Source organism: Bombina bombina, chromosome 7 (genome assembly GCF_027579735.1).
Source record: "Bombina bombina isolate aBomBom1 chromosome 7, aBomBom1.pri, whole genome shotgun sequence".
NCBI lineage: Eukaryota > Metazoa > Chordata > Amphibia > Anura > Bombinatoridae > Bombina > Bombina bombina.
The window spans coordinates 449,432,320-449,451,715 of record NC_069505.1 but is presented as its reverse complement, the minus strand read 5'-3'; the positions used below and the strand labels follow the sequence as shown (position 1 = coordinate 449,451,715).

The 19,396-nt window shown below is 39.2% G+C and overlaps 1 protein-coding gene across 1 annotated transcript in view; it reads left to right on the top strand.

Moving 5' to 3' along the window:
* LOC128666684 (gastrula zinc finger protein XlCGF8.2DB-like) overlaps positions 1-11,093 on the top strand; it is a 75,147-nt gene extending 64,054 nt beyond the window's left edge. Inside the window, exons 4-6 of the mRNA XM_053721413.1 lie at positions 220-327; positions 7,313-7,417; positions 8,460-11,093. Of these exons, the coding sequence (XP_053577388.1) occupies positions 220-327; positions 7,313-7,417; positions 8,460-9,226 (980 nt within the window). The 3' untranslated portion in view covers positions 9,227-11,093. The remainder of the gene's footprint in view (positions 1-219; positions 328-7,312; positions 7,418-8,459) is intronic.
* Positions 11,094-19,396: the final 8,303 nt, after the last annotated feature.

Sequence of the window (19,396 nt, the reverse complement as noted above, 5' to 3'; positions counted from 1 at the left end):
CAGTATGGTGCAGCACTAATATTCTGTTACCGCTGGTTATATACACATTATATACAATATGGTGCAGCACTAATACTCTGTTACCGCTTGTTATATACACATTATATACAATATGGTGCAGCACTAATATTCTGTTACCGCTGGTTATATACACATGATATATAATATGGTGTAGCACTAATATTGGAACTATCGATTAACTGCCTACTGTAATTACAGGGCGTCTAGAGGAAAACCCTGACACTGGGCTATTAAATGTGAAGGAAGAGGATGAGATAGATGACATGAATAGTCATCAGCCTGAAATACATTGGTCCCTCCCTGCCGGTGAGTATTATTACATGAGAGTCTGCTGGGGATGTGCACACAGTTACTTACTGCTCTCTCATGTAGTTTACTGTCTGGTTTATAAATACTGGGGCTGTGCACACAGTTACTTACTGCTCTCTCATGTAGTTTACTGTCTGGTTTATAAGCGCTGGGGCTGTGCACACAGTTACTTACTGCTCTCTCATGTTGTTTACTGTCTGGTTTATAAGCGCTGGGGCTGTGCACACAGTTACTTACTGCTATCTCATGTAGTTTACTGTCTGGTTTATAAGTGCTGGGGCTGTGCACACAGTTACTTACTGCTATCTCATGTAGTTTACTGTCTGGTTTATAAGTGCTGGGGCTGTGCACACAGTTACTTAATGCTCTCTCATGTACTTTACTGTCTGGTTTATAAGTGCTGGGGCTGTGCGCACAGTTACTTACTGCTCTCATGTAGTTTACTGTCTGGTTTTTAAGTGCTGGGGTTGTGCACACAGTTACTTACTGGTCTCTCATGTAGTTTACTGTCTGGTTTATAAGTGCTGGGGCTGTGCACACAGTTACTTACTGCTCTCATGTAGTTTACTGTCTGGTTTATAAGTGCTGGGGCTGTGCACACAGTTACTTACTGCTCTCATGTATCTCATGTAGTTTACTGTCTGGTTTTTAAGTGCTGGGGTTGTGCACACAGTTACTTACTGGTCTCTCATGTAGTTTACTGTCTGGTTTATAAGTGCTGGGGCTGTGCACACAGTTACTTACTGCTCTCATGTAGTTTACTGTCTGGTTTATAAGTGCTGGGGCTGTGCACAAAGTTACTTACTGCTCTCTCATTTAGTTTACTGTCTGGTTTATAAGTGCTGGGGCTGTGCACACAGTTACTTACTGCTCTCTCATGTAGTTTACTGTCTGGTTTATAAGTGCTGGGGCTGTGCACACAGTTACTTTCTGCTCTCTCATGTAGTTTACTGTCTGGTTTATAAGCGCTGGGGCTGTGCACACAGTTACTTACTGCTCTCATGTAGTTTACTGTCTGGTTTATAAATACTGGGGCTGTGCACACAGTTACTTACTGCTCTCTCATGTAGTTTACTGTCTGGTTTATAAGTACTGAGGCTGTGCACGCAGTTACTGCTCTCATGTAGTTTACTGTCTGGTTTATAAGTGCTGGAGCTGTGCACACAGTTACTTACTGCTCTCTCATGTTGTTTACTGTCTGGTTTATAAGTGCTGGGGCTGTGCACACAGTTACTTACTGCTATCTCATGTAGTTTACTGTCTGGTTTATAAGTGCTGGGGCTGTGCACACAGTTACTTACTGCTATCTCATGTAGTTTACTGTCTGGTTTATAAGTGCTGGGGCTGTGCACACAGTTACTGCTCTCATGTAGTTTACTGTTTGGTTTTTAAGTGCTGGGGTTGTGCACACAGTTACTTACTGCTCTCGCATGTAGTTAACTGTCTGGTTTATAAGTGCTGGGGCTGTGCACACAGTTACTTACTGCTCTCATGTAGTTTACTGTCTGGTTTATAAGTGCTGGTGCTGTGCACACAGTTACTTACTGCTCTCATGCAGTTTACTGTCTGGTTTATAAGTGCTGGGGCTGTGCACGCAGTTACTACTCTCATGTAGTTTATTGTCTGGTTTATAAGTGCTGGGGCTGCACACAGTTACTTACTGCTCTCTTATGTAGTTTACTCTCTGGTTTATAAGTGCTGGGGCTGTGCACACAGTTACTGCTCTCTCATGTACTTTACTGTCTGGTTTATAAGTGCTGGGGCTGTGCGCACAGTTACTTACTGCTCTCTCATGTAGTTTACTGTCTGGTTTATAAGCGCTGGGGCTGTGCACACAGTTACTGCTCTCTCATGTAGTTTACTGTCTGGTTTATAAGTGCTGGGGCTGTGCACACAGTTACTTACTGCTCTCTTATGTAGTTTACTGTCTGGTTTATAAGTGCTGGGGCTGTGCACACAGTTACTTACTGCTCTCATGTAGTTTACTGTCTGGTTTTTAAGTGCTGGGGCTGTGCACACAGTTACTTACTGGTCTCTCATGTTGTTTACTGTCTGGTTTATAAGTGCTGGGGCTGTGCACACAGTTACTTACTGCTATCTCATGTAGTTTACTGTCTGGTTTATAAGCGCTGGGGCTGTGCACACAGTTACTTACTGCTATCTCATGTAGTTTACTGTCTGGTTTATAAATGCTGGGGCTGTGCACACACTTACTTACTGCTATCTCATGTAGTTTACTGTCTGGTTTATAAGTGCTGGGGCTGTGCACACAGTTACTTAATGCTCTCTCATGTACTTTACTGTCTGGTTTATAAGTGCTGGGGCTGTGCGCACAGTTACTTACTGCTCTCATGTAGTTTACTGTCTGGTTTATAAGTGCTGGGGCTGTGCACACAGTTACTTACTGCTCTCATGTAGTTTACTGTTTGTTTTTTAAGTGCTGGGGTTGTGCACACAGTTACTTACTGGTCTCTCGTGTAGTTTACTGTCTGGTTTATAAGTGCTGGGGCTGTGCACACAGTTACTTACTGCTCTCTCATGTAGTTTACTGTCTGGTTTATAAGTGTTGGGGCTGTGCACACAGTTACTTACTGCTCTCTCATTTAGTTTACTGTCTGGTTTATAAGTTCTGGGGCTGTGCACACAGTTACTTACTGTTCTCTCATGTAGTTTACTGTCTGGTTTATAAGTGATGGGGGCTGTACACACAGTTACTTACTGCTCTCTCATGTAGTTTACTGTCTGGTTCATATGTGCTGGGACTGTGCACAAAGTTACTTACTGCTCTCTCATTTAGTTTACTGTCTGGTTTATAAGTGCTGGGGCTGTGCACACAGTTACTTACTGCTGTCTCGTGTAGTTTACTGTCTGGTTTATAAGTGCTGGGGCTGTGCACACAGTTACTTACTGCTCTCATGTAGTTTACTGTTTGTTTTTTAAGTGCTGGGGTTGTGCACACAGTTACTTACTGGTCTCTCATGTAGTTTACTGTCTGGTTTATAAGTGCTGGGGCTGTGCACACAGTTACTGCTCTCATGTAGTTTACTGTCTGGTTTATAAGTGCTGGGGCTGTGCACACAGTTACTTACTGCTCTCTCATGTAGTTTACTGTCTGGTTTATAAGTGCTAGGGCTGTGCACACAGTTACTGCTCTCTCATGTAGTTTACTGTCTGGTTTATAAGTGCTGGGGCTGTGCGCACAGTTACTGCTCTCTCATGTAGTTTACTGTCTAGTTTATAATTGCTGGGGCTGTGCACACAGTTACTTACTGCTCTCTCATGTAGTTTACTGTCTGGTTTATAAGTGTTGGGGCTGTGCACACAGTTACTTACTGCTCTCTCATTTAGTTTACTGTCTGGTTTATAAGTTCTGGGGCTGTGCACACAGTTACTTACTGTTCTCTCATGTAGTTTACTGTCTGGTTTATAAGTGATGGGGGCTGTACACACAGTTACTTACTGCTCTCTCATGTAGTTTACTGTCTGGTTCATATGTGCTGGGGCTGTGCACAAAGTTACTTACTGCTCTCTCATTTAGTTTACTGTCTGGTTTATAAGTGCTGGGGCTGTGCACACAGTTACTTACTGCTCTCTCATGTAGTTTACTGTCTGGTTTATAAGTGCTGGGGCTGTGCACACAGTTACTTACTGCTCTCTCATGTAGTTTACTGTCTGGTTTATGAGTGCTGGGGGGCTGTGTACACAGTTACTTACTGCTATCATGTAGTTTACTGTCTGGTTTATAAGTGCTGGGGCTGTGCACACAGTTACTTACCGCTATCTCATGTAGTTTACTGTCTGGTTTATAAGTGCTGGGACTGTGCACACAGTTACTTACTGCTCTCTCATGTAGTTTACTGTCTGGTTTATAAGTGCTGGGGCTGTGCACCCAGTTATTTACTGCTCTCATGTAGTTTACTGTCTGGTGTATAAGTGCTGGGGCTGTGCACCCAGTTACTTACTGCTCTCATGTAGTTTACTGTCTGGTTTATAAATACTGGGGCTGTGCACACAGTTACTTACTGCTCTCTCATGTAGTTTACTGTCTGGTTTATAAGCGCTGGGGCTGTGCACACAGTTACTTACTGCTCTCTCATGTTGTTTACTGTCTGGTTCATATGTGCTGGGGCTGTGCACAAAGTTACTTACTGCTCTCTCATTTAGTTTACTGTCTGGTTTATAAGTGCTGGGGCTGTGCACACAGTTACTGCTCTCTCATGTAGTTTACTGTCTGGTTTATAAGTGCTGGGGCTGTGCACACAGTTACTTACTGCTCTCTCATGTAGTTTACTGTCTGGTTTATAAGCGCTGGGGCTGTGCACTCAGTTACTTACTGCTCTCATGTAGTTTACTGTCTGGTTTATAAGTGCTGAGGCTGTGCACACAGTTACTTACTGCTCTCATGTAGTTTACTGTCTGGTTTATAAATACTGGGGCTGTGCACACAGTTACTTACTGCTCTCTCATGTAGTTTACTGTCTGGTTTATAAGCGCTGGGGCTGTGCACACAGTTACTTACTGCTCCCTCATGTTGTTTACTGTCTGGTTTATAAGCGCTGGGGCTGTGCACACAGTTACTTACTGCTATCTCATGTAGTTTACTGTCTGGTTTATAAGTGCTGGGGCTGTGCACACAGTTACTTACTGCTGTCTCGTGTAGTTTACTGTCTGGTTTATAAGTGCTGGGGCTGTGCACACAGTTACTTACTGCTATCTCATGTAGTTTACTGTCTGGTTTATAAGTGCTGGGGCTGAGCACACAGTTACTTAATGCTCTCTCATGTACTTTACTGTCTGGTTTATAAGTGCTGGGGTTGTGCACACAGTTACTTACTGCTCTCATGTAGTTTACTGTCTGGTTTATAAGTGCTGTGACTGTGCACACAGTTACTTACTGCTCTCTTATGTAGTTTACCGTCTGGTTTATAAGTGCCGGGGCTGTGCACACAGTTACTTACTGCTCTCATGTAGTTTACTGTCTGGTTTATAAGTTCTGGGGCTGTGCACACAGTTACTTACTGCTCTCTTATGTAGTTTGCTGTTGTTTTATAAGTGCTGGGGCTGTGCACACAGTTACTTACTGCTCTCATGTAGTTTACTGTCTGGTTTATAAGTGCTAGGGCTGTGCACACAGTTACTTACTGCTCTCATGCAGTTTACTGTCTGGTTTATAAGTGCTGGGGCTGTGCACACAGTTACTTACTGCTCTCTCATGTAGTTTACTGTCTGGTTTATAAGTGCTGGGGCTGTGCACACAGTTACTTACTGCTTTCTCATGTAGTTTACTGTCTGGTTTATAAGTGCTGGGGCTGTGCACACAGTTACTTACTGCTCTCTCATGTCGTTTACTGTCTGGTTTATAAGTGCTGGGGCTGTGCACACAGTTACTGCTCTCTCTAGTAGTTTACTGTCTGGTTTATAAGTGCTGGGGCTGTGCACACAGTTACTTACTGCTCTCTCATGTAGTTTACTGTCTGGTTTATAAGTGCTGGGGCTGTGCACACAGTTATTGCTCTCATGTAGTTTACTGTCTGGTTTATAGGTGCTGGGGCTGTGCACACAGTTACTTACTGCTCTCTCATGTAGTTTACTGTCTGGTTTATAAGTGTTGTGACTGTGCACACAGTTACTTACTGCTCTCGTGTAGTTTACTGTCTGGTTTATAAGTGCTGGGGCTGTGTACACAGTTACTTACTGCTCTCTCATGTAGTTTACTGTCTGGTTTATAAGTGCTGGGGCTGTGTACACCGTTACTTACTGCTCTCATGTAGTTTACTGTCTGGTTTATAAGTGCTGGGGCTGTGCACACAGTTACTTACTGCTCTCATGTAGTTTACTGTCTGGTTTATAAGTGCTGGGGCTGTGCACACAGTTACTTACTGCTCTCTCATGTAGTTTACTGTCTGGTTTATAAGTGCTGGGGCTGTGCACACAGTTACTTACTGCTCTCTCATGTAGTTTACTGTCTGGTTTATAAGTGCTGGGGCTGTGCACACAGTTACTTACTGCCCTCATGTAGTTTACTGTCTGGTTTATAAGTGCTGTGACTGTGCACACCGTTACTTACTGCTCTCATGTAGTTTACTGTCTGGTTTATAAGTTTTGGGACTGTGCACACAGTTACTTACTGCTCTCATGTAGTTTACTGTCTGGTTTATAAGTGCTGTGACTCTGCACACAGTTACTTACTGCTCTCATGTAGTTTACTGTATGGTTTATAAGTGCTAGGGCGGTGCACACAGTTACTTACTGCTCTCTCATGTAGTTTACTGTCTGGTTTATAAGTGCTGGTGCTGTGCACACAGTTACTTACTGCTCTCATGCAGTTTACTGTCTGGTTTATAAGCACTGGGGCTGTGCACACAGCTACTTACTGCTTTCTCATGTAGTTTACTGTCTGGTTTATAAGTTTGAATTGTTGTTCAATCAGTGCTCTAGCTACAACAAAAGTGCCATATGGGGAGAGCGCTGATTGGACAACAATTCAAACCAATAGCTCACAGAATAATAGAATTTGGAAGTGGGCGGCGGACCGCGGGGAATTTGAGTTTGATATCTATATTAAAAAGTATGGTATAGCATTTTTATTACATCTTATTAATTAAACTCCATCTCAATATCACTAACATTCCGGATCTGATTTTTAAAAAGTGAAGAGTTTACCGTCACTTTAAGCTAAAATGTAAAAGAATACAGGGAAAGTACCACACTTTGTGTATTTGGTGCTATAGTCTGTCTGGGAAATACACAAACTATTTTAAGTTATAAACACTAGATCATGTGTCAAACACTAAATCATGTCATATAAACACTAGATCATGTGATATAAACACTAGATCATGTGATTCAGACACTAGATCATGTGATATAATAACTACATCATGTGATATAATAACTACATCATGTGATATAAACACTAGATTGTGTGATATAAACACCAGATCATATGATATTAACGCTATTGTTTATTATATTTGTACAGACACAGATAACGCTGATATAGTGAAAGTTGAGATAACAGAAGATCTGTTTACGTGTGATCAGGTGAAGACTGAGGAGGATGAAGTTCCTATAAATACGTCTGCAGGTGAAGATTCTGTGATGTTACATTTTGGGTCATGTAAATAACAGTTATATTTATCAGATGGTTACACACAGACACACGTTAGTGAGACTCTGGTTTATATCATTATGGGTCATGTAAATAACAGTTATATTTATCAGATGGTTACACAGAGACACACGTTAGTGAGACTCAGGTTTATATCATTATGTGTCATGTAAATAACAGTTATATTTATCAGATGGTTACACACAGACACACGTTAGTGAGACTCAGGTTTATATCATTATGTGTCATGTAAATAACAGTTATATTTATCAGACAGTTACACACAGACACACGTTAGTTAGACTCAGGTTTATATCATTATGTGTCATGTAAATAACAGTTATATTTATCAGATGGTTACACACAGACACACGTTAGTGAGACTCAGGTTTATATCATTATTTGTCATGTAAATAACAGTTATATTTATCAGATGGTTACACACAGACACACGTTAGTGAGACTCGGGTTTATAATTCCTAGACATAAGTATTTATTTGCATGTGTTCTCTATATAGTTATGTTAAACATTATAGATTACTTTTTTGTATGGAATGATCATCATTCAATAGTCGCTAATGTCCAGTAAACTTTATTTAAACCTTATCATGGTAGCTGGAAAAAGGTGCAGCATTCATAGGCGGTCCTCTACTCTTGTTGTAGACACTAAAGGGTGGATTTATCAAGCTGCGGATGCTGCAATCTACCCCCCAATGTTTCAAGTCCGCTTGAACCTTAAGTTAAGAATCATCAGTCTTAAGACTGCTGTTTCTTACCTTATCCACCACCTCTGAGGTTGCGGACTGCAATCATCCGATCAGATACGATCGGGATGATTGACACCCCCTGCTAGCAGCCAATTGGCCGCAAATGTGCAGGGGCGGCATTGCACAAATATTTCATTTAGCGATGTTGGGCGGATATATCATAATTCTACCCCTAATTCTGAATAATTAAAATGTTCTTAAAATAAAATAATTTTGTCATTAATTACTCCCATTGTATTTTTCTTTAACAGGTGGATTCACAAACTGCCACAATCCTAGTCATGATCAGACTTCAGATGCTTCTTTCAATCTTTTCCAAAATCATAGTAGCCAAGTAGGAAATGTATGTTCTGAATGTGGAAAATGTTTTACCAGGAAGGCAAATCTTATTATACATCAGAAAATCCATACAGGAGAGAGAGCATTTTCATGTTCTGTATGTGGGAAATGTTTTACTAAGAAAGTGAATCTTAATAGTCATCAGAAAATCCATACAGGAGAGAAAGCATATTCATGTTCTGTATGTGGGAAATGTTTTACTAAAAAATCGTGTCTTATTGACCATCTTAAAATTCATACAGGAGAAAAAGCATTTTCATGTTCTGAATGTGGGAAATGTTTTACTTGCAAATCACAACTTGTAAGACACCTGAAAATTCATACAGGAGAAAGGGGATTTTTATGTTCTGAATGTGGGAAATGTTTTAATCAGAAATCACATCTGATTAGTCATCTGAAAATTCATACAGGAGAGAAAGCATTTTCATGTTCTGAATGTGGGAAAAGTTTTACCTCAAAATCAAATCTTATTGCTCATATGAAAATTCATACAGGAGAAAGGGCATTTTCATGTTCTGAATGTGGGAAATGTTTTACAATGAAATCAAATCTTATTACTCATCAGAAAATTCATACTGGAGAAAGAGCATTTTCATGTACTGATTGTGAGAAATGTTTTATTCAGAAAATAGCTCTCATCGCTCATCAGAAAATTCATATTAGAGAGAAAACATTGTAATGTTCAGAATGTGGGAAATCAGATATTAATCTCTTAGAAATGTAGAGAATGACACGTAGTTGTCATCCACACAATGCCTAGAGTGCCGAAGATGACTATGTGTCATCCTCCGGGGGGGGGGCACTTTAGGAGATGATCACGCCCCTGCACCTCATACAGTTACGAGGTGGCCATGAGTGTTCGGCATCGCTGGATGAATACCCAAGTTCCAGAAACCCTGTAAGTGTTAAGCTGTTGCAGTCTAGAATACGGAGATAGATAGTGGGTCAGTAGTTAAAGCCTCAAGAAACACCTACGATCCACTGTTTGAAAGGCAATTTTCTGTTCTCCCATATGGCATGTAACTTGGGGAAATATAGTTTAGGTACAAATAAAAAATAATAATAATAATAAAGTGACCAAATAAAAAAATAAGATAAAAAACAACAACTCAACATCTGTAGTTAGGAGTCTCTAGGCTCTATAATAGACCATAAAAAAGGCCTAAGCACCCCCAAGACCCCCTGTTTTAAAGATAACTCCCTCTTAGATAAAGCCTCTATATAGGTTTCAATAGGCCAATGATTACTGTGGTAATAGTTTTCATCTGGCATAAATAAAATGTGCATTCGAGGTAAAGGATCATGGGAGCCCCTATGTTCAGTTTAAAGTTATATAAATATACCTAAACACCTTTATATGATTAAACCCTTCTTTGAAGTTAAGGTACCAAGGCCATTATGTTAGGTGACAGCTTCTCCATCTGGACGTTAAATTGAACAGATGTACAGGGTGAGCCCCAACAGCATCAATAGTGCAAGATGCCTACAAAAGGCCTTGTCTAGATTAGGATATCCACCTCTGGCTGCAGGATTCAACATAAATGCTTTATTAACCTTTTAATAACTACTCATTGTATGCATTTAATTATATATATTTTTTTATTTTCTTTTGAATTTCAATGGCTCAATGAATTTCATATACATCCAGGTTGCCTGAATCATATTATACTCTGCACCTATTCTAACCATTCTGGGTTATGGAGCCTATGACTTGCATGCACTACGCATCAGCTCCCCCTGCCCTAGTGACACCTCAGTGGAGCTTGTTTATAGAGTTGCAGTGTAGTACTCTTGATATTGGTATAACAGACTATTATCTAATCGAACCTTGCTTGATTTACTCTATATACAAGCTCCATCGAGGTCACTAACGCTGGGGGAGCTGATGTGCAGTGTGTGACTGCTGATGCCTTGGCGCCCTGGCTGACAACTGTGCCTCATGATCCATCAACGTTGACAGAAATCAGCAGGGAGCTTGAGCAGTCACAAGCTGAGTTTTATTGGAAACAGCTTGTGCGCACATATAGTCAACACTAACCTCATGGATGACACTGTGACAGTCACCACCACGCTGGAATATACCACTGTGATGGAGAAACTTGTGGACCTTCATAAAAACATTTATAATTCTTCAAGTACTATAACCGTAATGACAGTGTCCCCCCAGCTTCTTTGACAGAACTAGTTTACTGAAGATGCGCCCCAGTGTCTACATAAGAATTGGTTACCCCCAAACTGGCAGACACTGTTATATGGAGCCCTTGGACATTATACAAGAGGTAACATAGAAAATCAGAGATGGATATTGAGTTTGGCATCTTGGACTTCCATGTTAATAATGCAGATGTGATGCCATTTTCAGCTAATATATTTGTGGACTAACACTCCTTTATATTTCCAATTATATATTTTTTGGACTGATGTCTGCTATTAAGGAATCCGTCTCATATGGCTAATATTTATATTGCTCAATACAAAGCGGTTTGTGATTTGATTGGTAATGTTCTGTTTGTGATCACTCCTGGATAAACTTGTAATTATTATAAGCATGTTGTATTCTTAGATGGTTCCCTTTTCTTTTTCTTTAATTTACATACACAGCCTTTTCTTTTTGTCCTACACCAAGTTGATTATTTAGCCCCTGTAATACATTAAATAAGGGAATTCACTCATTTATATGGTATGCTCCTACTTTCCAGATACTGAAGGTATATTTACCTCTTGTTTGGAGAGCTGACCAACGTGCATAGATACTTGGTCCCACTACACTTACAATTGGGATCTGTCATGTTCAATATTTAAAGTTTACATTTTAGGCAATGAGCCTACCCGTTGTGACCTGATATTTTGTTGCTAGTTGGTGCTTTCCTTTGTATTGAGTCTACTCAGACTATAAAATAGTTCTCCTCAATAGTTGTAAATTGGTTATTGGCTCACCTTTTCATTTCTGTTATATATATATATATATATATATATATATATATATATATATATATATATATATACTTGTATAGGTTCCAACACTAATAGCTTAAACTGACAACATAATGTTATAAAACTTTTTTTTTTTTAGGTGAGATCTCCTTCATCTTAAAGGACCAGTAAATACAGTAGATTTGCATAATGAACAAATGCATGATAACAAGACAATGCAATAGCACTTAGTCTAAACTTCAAATGAGTAGTAGATTTTTTTCTGACAAATTTCAAGTTGTCTATTTCCATTCCTCCTGTATCATGTGACAGCCATCAGCCAATCACCAATGCATATACGTATATTCTTGCACATGCTCTGTAGGAGCGGGTGACTCAAAAAGTATAAATATAAAAAGACTGTGCACACTTTGTTAATGGAAGTAAATTGGAAAGTTGTTTAAAATTGCTGCTCTGTCTTAATCATGACCGTTTAATTTTGACTTTACTGTACCTTCTGTAACACTGACAACAACTTGATCTATTTAACTCTTGAAATGACTGATGTAGAAAAAAGTATTAGACATTGTAATTTTATTATGCTTTGCTATAATATATTTGTGACGGACTCCGGCTACCCCGACTTGGTAGCTCCGCCAAATGATCCTTTCTATACCTGGAACATGCCACTATGTAGCGGAGAAAGTGATTATAGCAAATCCCACCCAAATAACTAGACAGACTAGCATTCAGGTGAAGCACAAAATGAACACTTAATTGTGAAAACACACTCCTTTTATACATAAACTCATCAAGATAACAAGCTTTATCATCCCCAAATTTGCCGCCATTCCCGCCCCTCCAGACAAGCTGGCGCCCTCCATAGAAGCCACAGTCCCATAGAGTCCCAGTGATAAAGAGGTGGCGGTTTCTGGGACCGGAATTACAGCCTGGGAAAGATATGGAGGTGGGGGTGTCCAAAACCTCCAGTTCCCAAGGGAGCTCCCTTCCGGCAAACACCTCACCTATGGTTCTCCCTAGGGGCTATTAATTCCTAAAAGAGAGGAGCTCTGGGGCAAAGGGCCGCTGGAGCGACCTGGGGTAAAGGGGAGTGGATATCCGGTGGGGAGCAGCCGGCCGGCAGTTCAAGGAGCCCGGCCAGCCGAGAAGGGTTTTGCCGGTCAGAGATCAGCTCTCTCATGAGGATATAACAAACACAAAACAAGTCAAATCAAATGTCTGGGAGAATGCGGATGCTTTCAAAAACCCAAATACACTGAGAAACAGGAGGGGGTTAGATAGTAAGGGGTGGAGGCTTAACCCTTGCAGCCGTGACAATATTGTTTGTATGCCAAGATTTAAAGCTTCAGTAAATGAAAATCTATTTATAACAAAATTGTAAATTATTCTCCAATGATGCTTATTGTATAAAGGTCACCTAATACAATTATTAAGCCACAAACATCTTGACTAGTTTAGAAAAATAACGTCACACACTATTGTCTACAACCTTGTTTATTAACATTATAATAACAAGATGTGCTGATTTTTCAGACTTTCTTATGTTCTATTTTAACAATTTTTCACAGTTAGTGCTAGTTCATGTGTGTTTTATAGATAACATGGCGCTCACTCCTGTGGAGTTACTTATGTATGTGCACTGATTGGCTAAAATGCAAGTCTGTCAAAAGAACTGAGATAAGGAGCAGTCTGCAGAGGTTTAGATACAGGGTAATAACAGAGGTAAAATGTGTATTAATATAACTGAGATAAGGGGGCAGTCTGCAGAGGCTTAGATAAAAAGTAATCACAGAAGTAAAAAGTATATTAATATTACTGAGATAAGAGGTTCTAGGGAGGAGGAAGAGGAGGAGTCAGTGCATGAACAGGCTTCGTTCCCCTGCAGTTTCTCCAGAGGCGGTTGTTCGCGCCAGGAGCTCACCTTGTATTGGGAAGAGAACAACTCATTCCTGGGTTCTCTCAAAACTTGCAGCCAGTCATTAATTACACCCTGGTTATTCCTCCACAGCGTATGTTCCAGCTACGCTGAATAAGATTTTTTACTACCCGGAGCTGGACTTAGCTGGCTGTATGTACAAGCTCCTTAAAGGGTAAATAAAGAACTGTTTCCCCCCCCCCTCACTCTGGATAGGAGAGAGGGGTGGACAGCCAGGGTTATCGGCACTAAAAATTAAAAATTGACAGAAAATACAGGATAATTCCCGCACTCACCCCAATGTCTAAAATCTAAAAAAACACTGCCCTAGTTAACATCGTGCAGGAGAAATCAGGCTCCAGCTGGGAAGCTCACTGTTGATCGTGCTTTCCTTAGCCACCGCTGCTGTGAGTAGGGAGATGCGGACACCTTGAGACACCTGAGATATTGCAATCAAGGAGAGACTACCTCAGCTGTAGCCCTTACCGTGCTGGTGCAACGAGGTGAATACGTGAAGCTGATTGTGTCCACCCCAGCATTTTTCTTTTCCCCTCTGCGGTCTGCTTACCTGGGAGCCTCTCACCGAGATTGAGTGCCAGACTGCCCTCCTCACCCACCGGTGCTGCGTGTGGGGAGCAGGCAGAGGGCTGTGTCCGGTGTATCTTCGTGACGGAGCCTCCTGTGTGGCCGTCGGTCTCCCTCTGGCTCAGCTGCGGGAAATGCTGACTCGGCTGCCTGTGCGGCCGCAGGAATGGAGTGAGTAGCAGAGCGGGTCAACCGGAGTGGCAGGAGCCTGGGCAGCGTTAGCTCAAACGTCAGTCACTGAATCCTGCAGGAGAAGAATCAAACCAGGGAGAAAACCATCGCATTGATCTACCACATCAGGGCTAAAGATAAAGCTCGTTGTCATTGGATAGGTGAGTGCGGGACAAAGCTGGACTTTTTCTCTACATAATATATGTTGACCTTAAACAAGATGGGACTTTAACACTTGCTAGCATTAGAATTGGCGGTGGCTAATTACTGAGACCTATCGTATAAATGCTAACAAGGGGAAAAAAAAGCTGAAAAAGCAGAAAACAGCTTACACCCCAGGCATAGGGGACGACTAATTGTCAGCAAATCTGTCTGTAACAACAAAGACTTAATAAACAGGAGAGGAAAATAAGAACTTTACATACCTCCTGAATTTACTATAAACGCTAGAATCTGGTGTCTTATGATATATATATTCCCCTTCTTTGAATTACATCTTGGAAATTAAGGGATTATCTTATATGTTACAGTTTCTTTCATCTGCAAGTTGACAGGCTCCCCTTACATTTAGTAATTTTATGTGATCTTTGTAGCCTGAGTTTACCTTAACTGATAATATAAGATACAATGTTGTGACTTACAGGGATACAATTGTACTAACAAAATTGGCAATTTTCTCTGGTTATAGCGACTTGTAAGTTTAAAAGGGGGGAATAGTGAAGCCGCTTGAATATAGCAGCTAAAATATTTTTTTCTGCTTCTTTCCTGGTATATTGTATAGGAAGAATTATTATTTATATATAAATATTCCGACTAGAGAGGACTCATAAGCATAAGAGAAGTCAATAACTTATAAAATATTGGAATCAATATAGTGAATGGCAAAATACAGTTATTTTTTATAAGTGGTAAAGGATACAACTAAGGAAGGGTTAAACGATAGGTATCAAACTAGGAGCCTTTTGATATTCAGGTAATAGGTTGATATTTTTTATAAATTAAGTGACCAAAGGGCTATTATAAAAGAATCTACTAACCCTTATAATAGTCCCTTTAAAGTGTGTCCAACCCTTGAAGCAAAAACTAACGCCGACACTCTCTGTATGTTATCAGAAGCTACGTACAAGTACAAGGGAAACTTAAAATACTGATAGTGTTTTGATATTAACAACCTGAACAATAGCTTGGTATAAAGATTGCTACAAATTAATATCTTCTCTGTAATTGTAGTTTGTGAGGGTCTTTATAAACCTTAGAAAGTGGGCAGTTTTTGAACTAGAAAAGATAGATCAAAGGTTAATACTGACACTATTGAATTGTTATTTATCATCTTCAATTGTTAATATCTCTAAATCCACTAAGTCTAATTAAGCATTAATCGCTGAGTTTATAAAAGAGATATTCTAATATAGGAATCAGTCAAATTTAAGATTGGTGTTGAATAATATAATATTCATATCACTGGAAATCAGAGGTTTAATTGCGATATAAGAACAAGTAAAGAACATTCATAACTGAAGTTCATTAAGTGCCATATTCTGGTCCTAAGCACATAGATATATTAAATCACACTTCACATTGTAATTTTTTTTTTTCTTTTTTCTTTTTGTTCTCTTTTGGCCCTTTTTCTCCTTTCGTTTTTCTTTCTTTATTATCACTAGCACTCTGAACACTTTTTCCTCACTCTTTCACCACTACATTGGAACTAAACATTCCATCTTATTTTCTTCTTTATCCACATGGACAAATTCATCACCTCACTCTCAGTCACAAACAAACCTAAACCAGATATGACAAACAAACACAGGGAACGTAGAAATAAGAATCATATTGAAACTTCAGCAGAAATTCACTCTGAAAGTAACACCACAATCACTCAAAACCTTAAAACAACTCAGGAAACACAACTTCTAGTTTCCAGCATCCTAGAGGCAATTACGCCGAAATTCGAATCACTAAAATTAGAAATTAAACAAGATATAATAACCTTGACATCGGAAGTAAGACAATTTTCCAATAGACTCCAGGAAGCTGAACAGAGGATTTCAGACCTGGAGGACGTGACAAACATAGTCTTACCAAAGCTAGAAAGTACCCAGAATGATTTAACTAAAATCCAAAATAAACTTGATGAATTGGAAAATAGATCTAGACGAAATAATTTAAGAATTATTGGCATCCCAGAATCTAACCAACCTGAAGACCTCATGAAGTTAATGACTTATACTTTGCCACAACTACTAAAGATTCCCCCACCCCAAGTACCAATTATCATTGAAAGAGTCCACAGACTGGGGAGATTAGCTGACAGCGCGGGGGGTCCTGTGAGACCAAGACCAATTATTGCAAGATTTCTTAATTATCAAGATAAAGAATTGTACAATCTTATCGCAAAAATCAACCAATACTTTATAATGACACTAGGGTCTTGCTCTTCCAGGATTTCTCTGCTGAAACATCTAGGAAACGAAGGGAACTCTCCCCAGTCTGTGGGCAAATGATTAATGCAGGATGGAAGGCTACTGTTATATATCCAGCCAAGCTTAAATTGATTCTTGAGGGTCGCACCTTTCTCTTTGACTCAGTAATAGAGGCAGAGAAGAAACTTGCAGAGCATGGAATTAAAACAATAACGAGATAAGATGATTAAACAACCCAATGATTAAGTTTGAAACTATAAAGAATGCTGACAACACAAAAGGCCACAGGGTCTCGCCAACTTCTAAGGCAGGGCGGCAGAATACTGCAAATTTTTCTTTTTATACATATTTACATATATTTTTTTTTTTTCCTCTCTCCCTCCTCTCCCTCTCTTCCTTCCCGACCATCACTCTCATATTATCTTTTAAGTTAAATAAAATAACATGAAAAATAACATGAAAAATTCTATGAGGATTACCTCATGGAACGTAGGAGGCATAACTTCCCCTATAAAACGCAAAACAATACTGACACACCTTAAAAAACTTAATACAACAATTGCCCTTCTACAAGAAACTCACCTAAATACTGAAGAGTCTACTAAGTTAAAATCTTCATGGGTCGCGGAAGTATTCTTCACTCCATCTGTGAAGAGGAAAAAAGGAGTGGCAATTCTATTAGGGAAAGACTTAAAATATGAGATAATGTTAACTGTTAAAGATCCAGAAAGCAGATATTTAATCCTCAAATTAAAAATCACTAACACGATATACACTATCTGCAACCTATATGCACCAAATACAATCGACACAAACTTCTGGGACACTCTCCAAACTAAAATTTTACAGGTGACAGAAGGACATCTAATTATGGCAGGTGACTTCAACATGGCACCCCAATATCCACTGGACAGGTTAAGGCGAGGTATACACCTTCAAAAAACAAAAAAAGATAACTTAGAAAATAAAATATTTAAATCTAATCTTTCTACTCTTGCACTCAGAGATATTTGGAGATCTCAGAATCCGGACACTAGAGGATATACCTGCTATTCTAAAGCTTTTAAATCTCTATCGAGGATTGATTTATTTTTAATAAATGATAGTCTATATAAAACAGGAGCAAAAGCCTTAATATCCGAAATATGTATCTCCGATCACGCCCCTATACAGTTAGACATCCCAAACATAAACAATCAGACACAAGCAATAGGTTTTTCATATCCAAAACATCTAAATAAAAATTTGAATTTTAGGAACTGGCTTAAGTCTAAGATAGAGGAGTATTTTCAATTGAATTTAGATTCAGTTGAAAACTTCTCGTTAGTCTGGGAAGCTGCAAAAGCAGTATTAAGAGGGGAGATAATTGCTTATTCTGCTAGATTAAAAAAAAAGATTAAATTAAAAGAGAGAGAAGTAACAGCAGCGGTAACAAACGCATACAACAGATATTTAAATTCCCCCACAAATGATAACTGGAATAGATACCTTGAAGTAAAGAAGGAACGCGACACATTCCTAATCTCACATACAACGCAGTCAGAATTAAAATATCGAGCACAGTTATACAAATTCGGTAACAAATCAGGTAAGTTACTAGCAAAATTAATAAAAAATTCTAAAAGCTCAACAGTAATTGAATCTATACAAGATAGCGGGAAGTTACTAACTCAGCCAGAAGAAATCTCTGAGTCTTTTTAAAACTATTATAAAGCAATTTACTCCTCCCCTAATGTCTGGGTAGAGAATCAGGAAAAATTCTGGGAAGGTATGACTTTATTAAAGATCAGTCCTGAACTTAATCTTAAAATTAATTCTCCTATTTTAGAATCAGAAATAAATCAAGCTATACAATCCCTAAAACTAGATAAAGCCCCTGGCCCAGACTTTCTCCCAAACGAAATCTATAAAAATTTAGCATCAATCTTTCTTCCACACTTAACAAAATTATTTAACATCTATTATAAGGAGAGCTCTCAAATTCCCTCTAACTTTTTGGCGTCACAGTCAATACTTATTCTTAAGCCAGGAAAAGATAAAAATAAAAAAGAATCGTACAGACCAATTGCCCTCCTAAATACCGATTATAAACTATTTGCCTTTATTTTAGCGAAAAGACTGCAAGAAGGGCTAGCAGATTTAATACATAAAGATCAGGCAGGGTTTCTTTCCAATCGTAACTCAGCTGCAAAAATCAGACAATTATTATTGACCATTGATTATTTTAAAAACACTGATAGCAATAATTTAAAAGATCACCACTACGCAGCAGTGCTAGCTATTGACGCCGAGAAAGCCTTTGATAGTGTTAACCACAACTATTTATCAGATTCATTGCAACAATTCGGGTTTAATGGGAACTTTCTAACTCTGGTTAATAATCTGTGCCTTCACTCAACGACTAGGTTAAATATTAATGGCATAAAAACGAGTACAATTAAACTAAATAGAGGTACTCGGCAGGGGTGTCCTCTATCACCCCTGCTCTTCAACATAGCAATTGAACCATTAGCTGTCAAATTAAGGCAACAACTTGAGGGTATAAAAATCCAAGGGAATATAACGAAATTGGCATTATATGCAGATGACTTACTACTATATATTTCAAATACCTCTTCAAATATCCCAAAACTTATCAAAATAATCGAGACATTTGGTAAAATCTCTGGGTATAAAGTTAATAATCTTAAATCAGAATTTCTGTGGTTGAGGAAGACAGAATACTCTTTAATAGAGATCCCTTTCAAAATAGTCACAAATTCATTTAGATATCTTGGGATTAAGGTCTCTGCAGACCCTAAAGAATGGTATTCCCTGAACATCA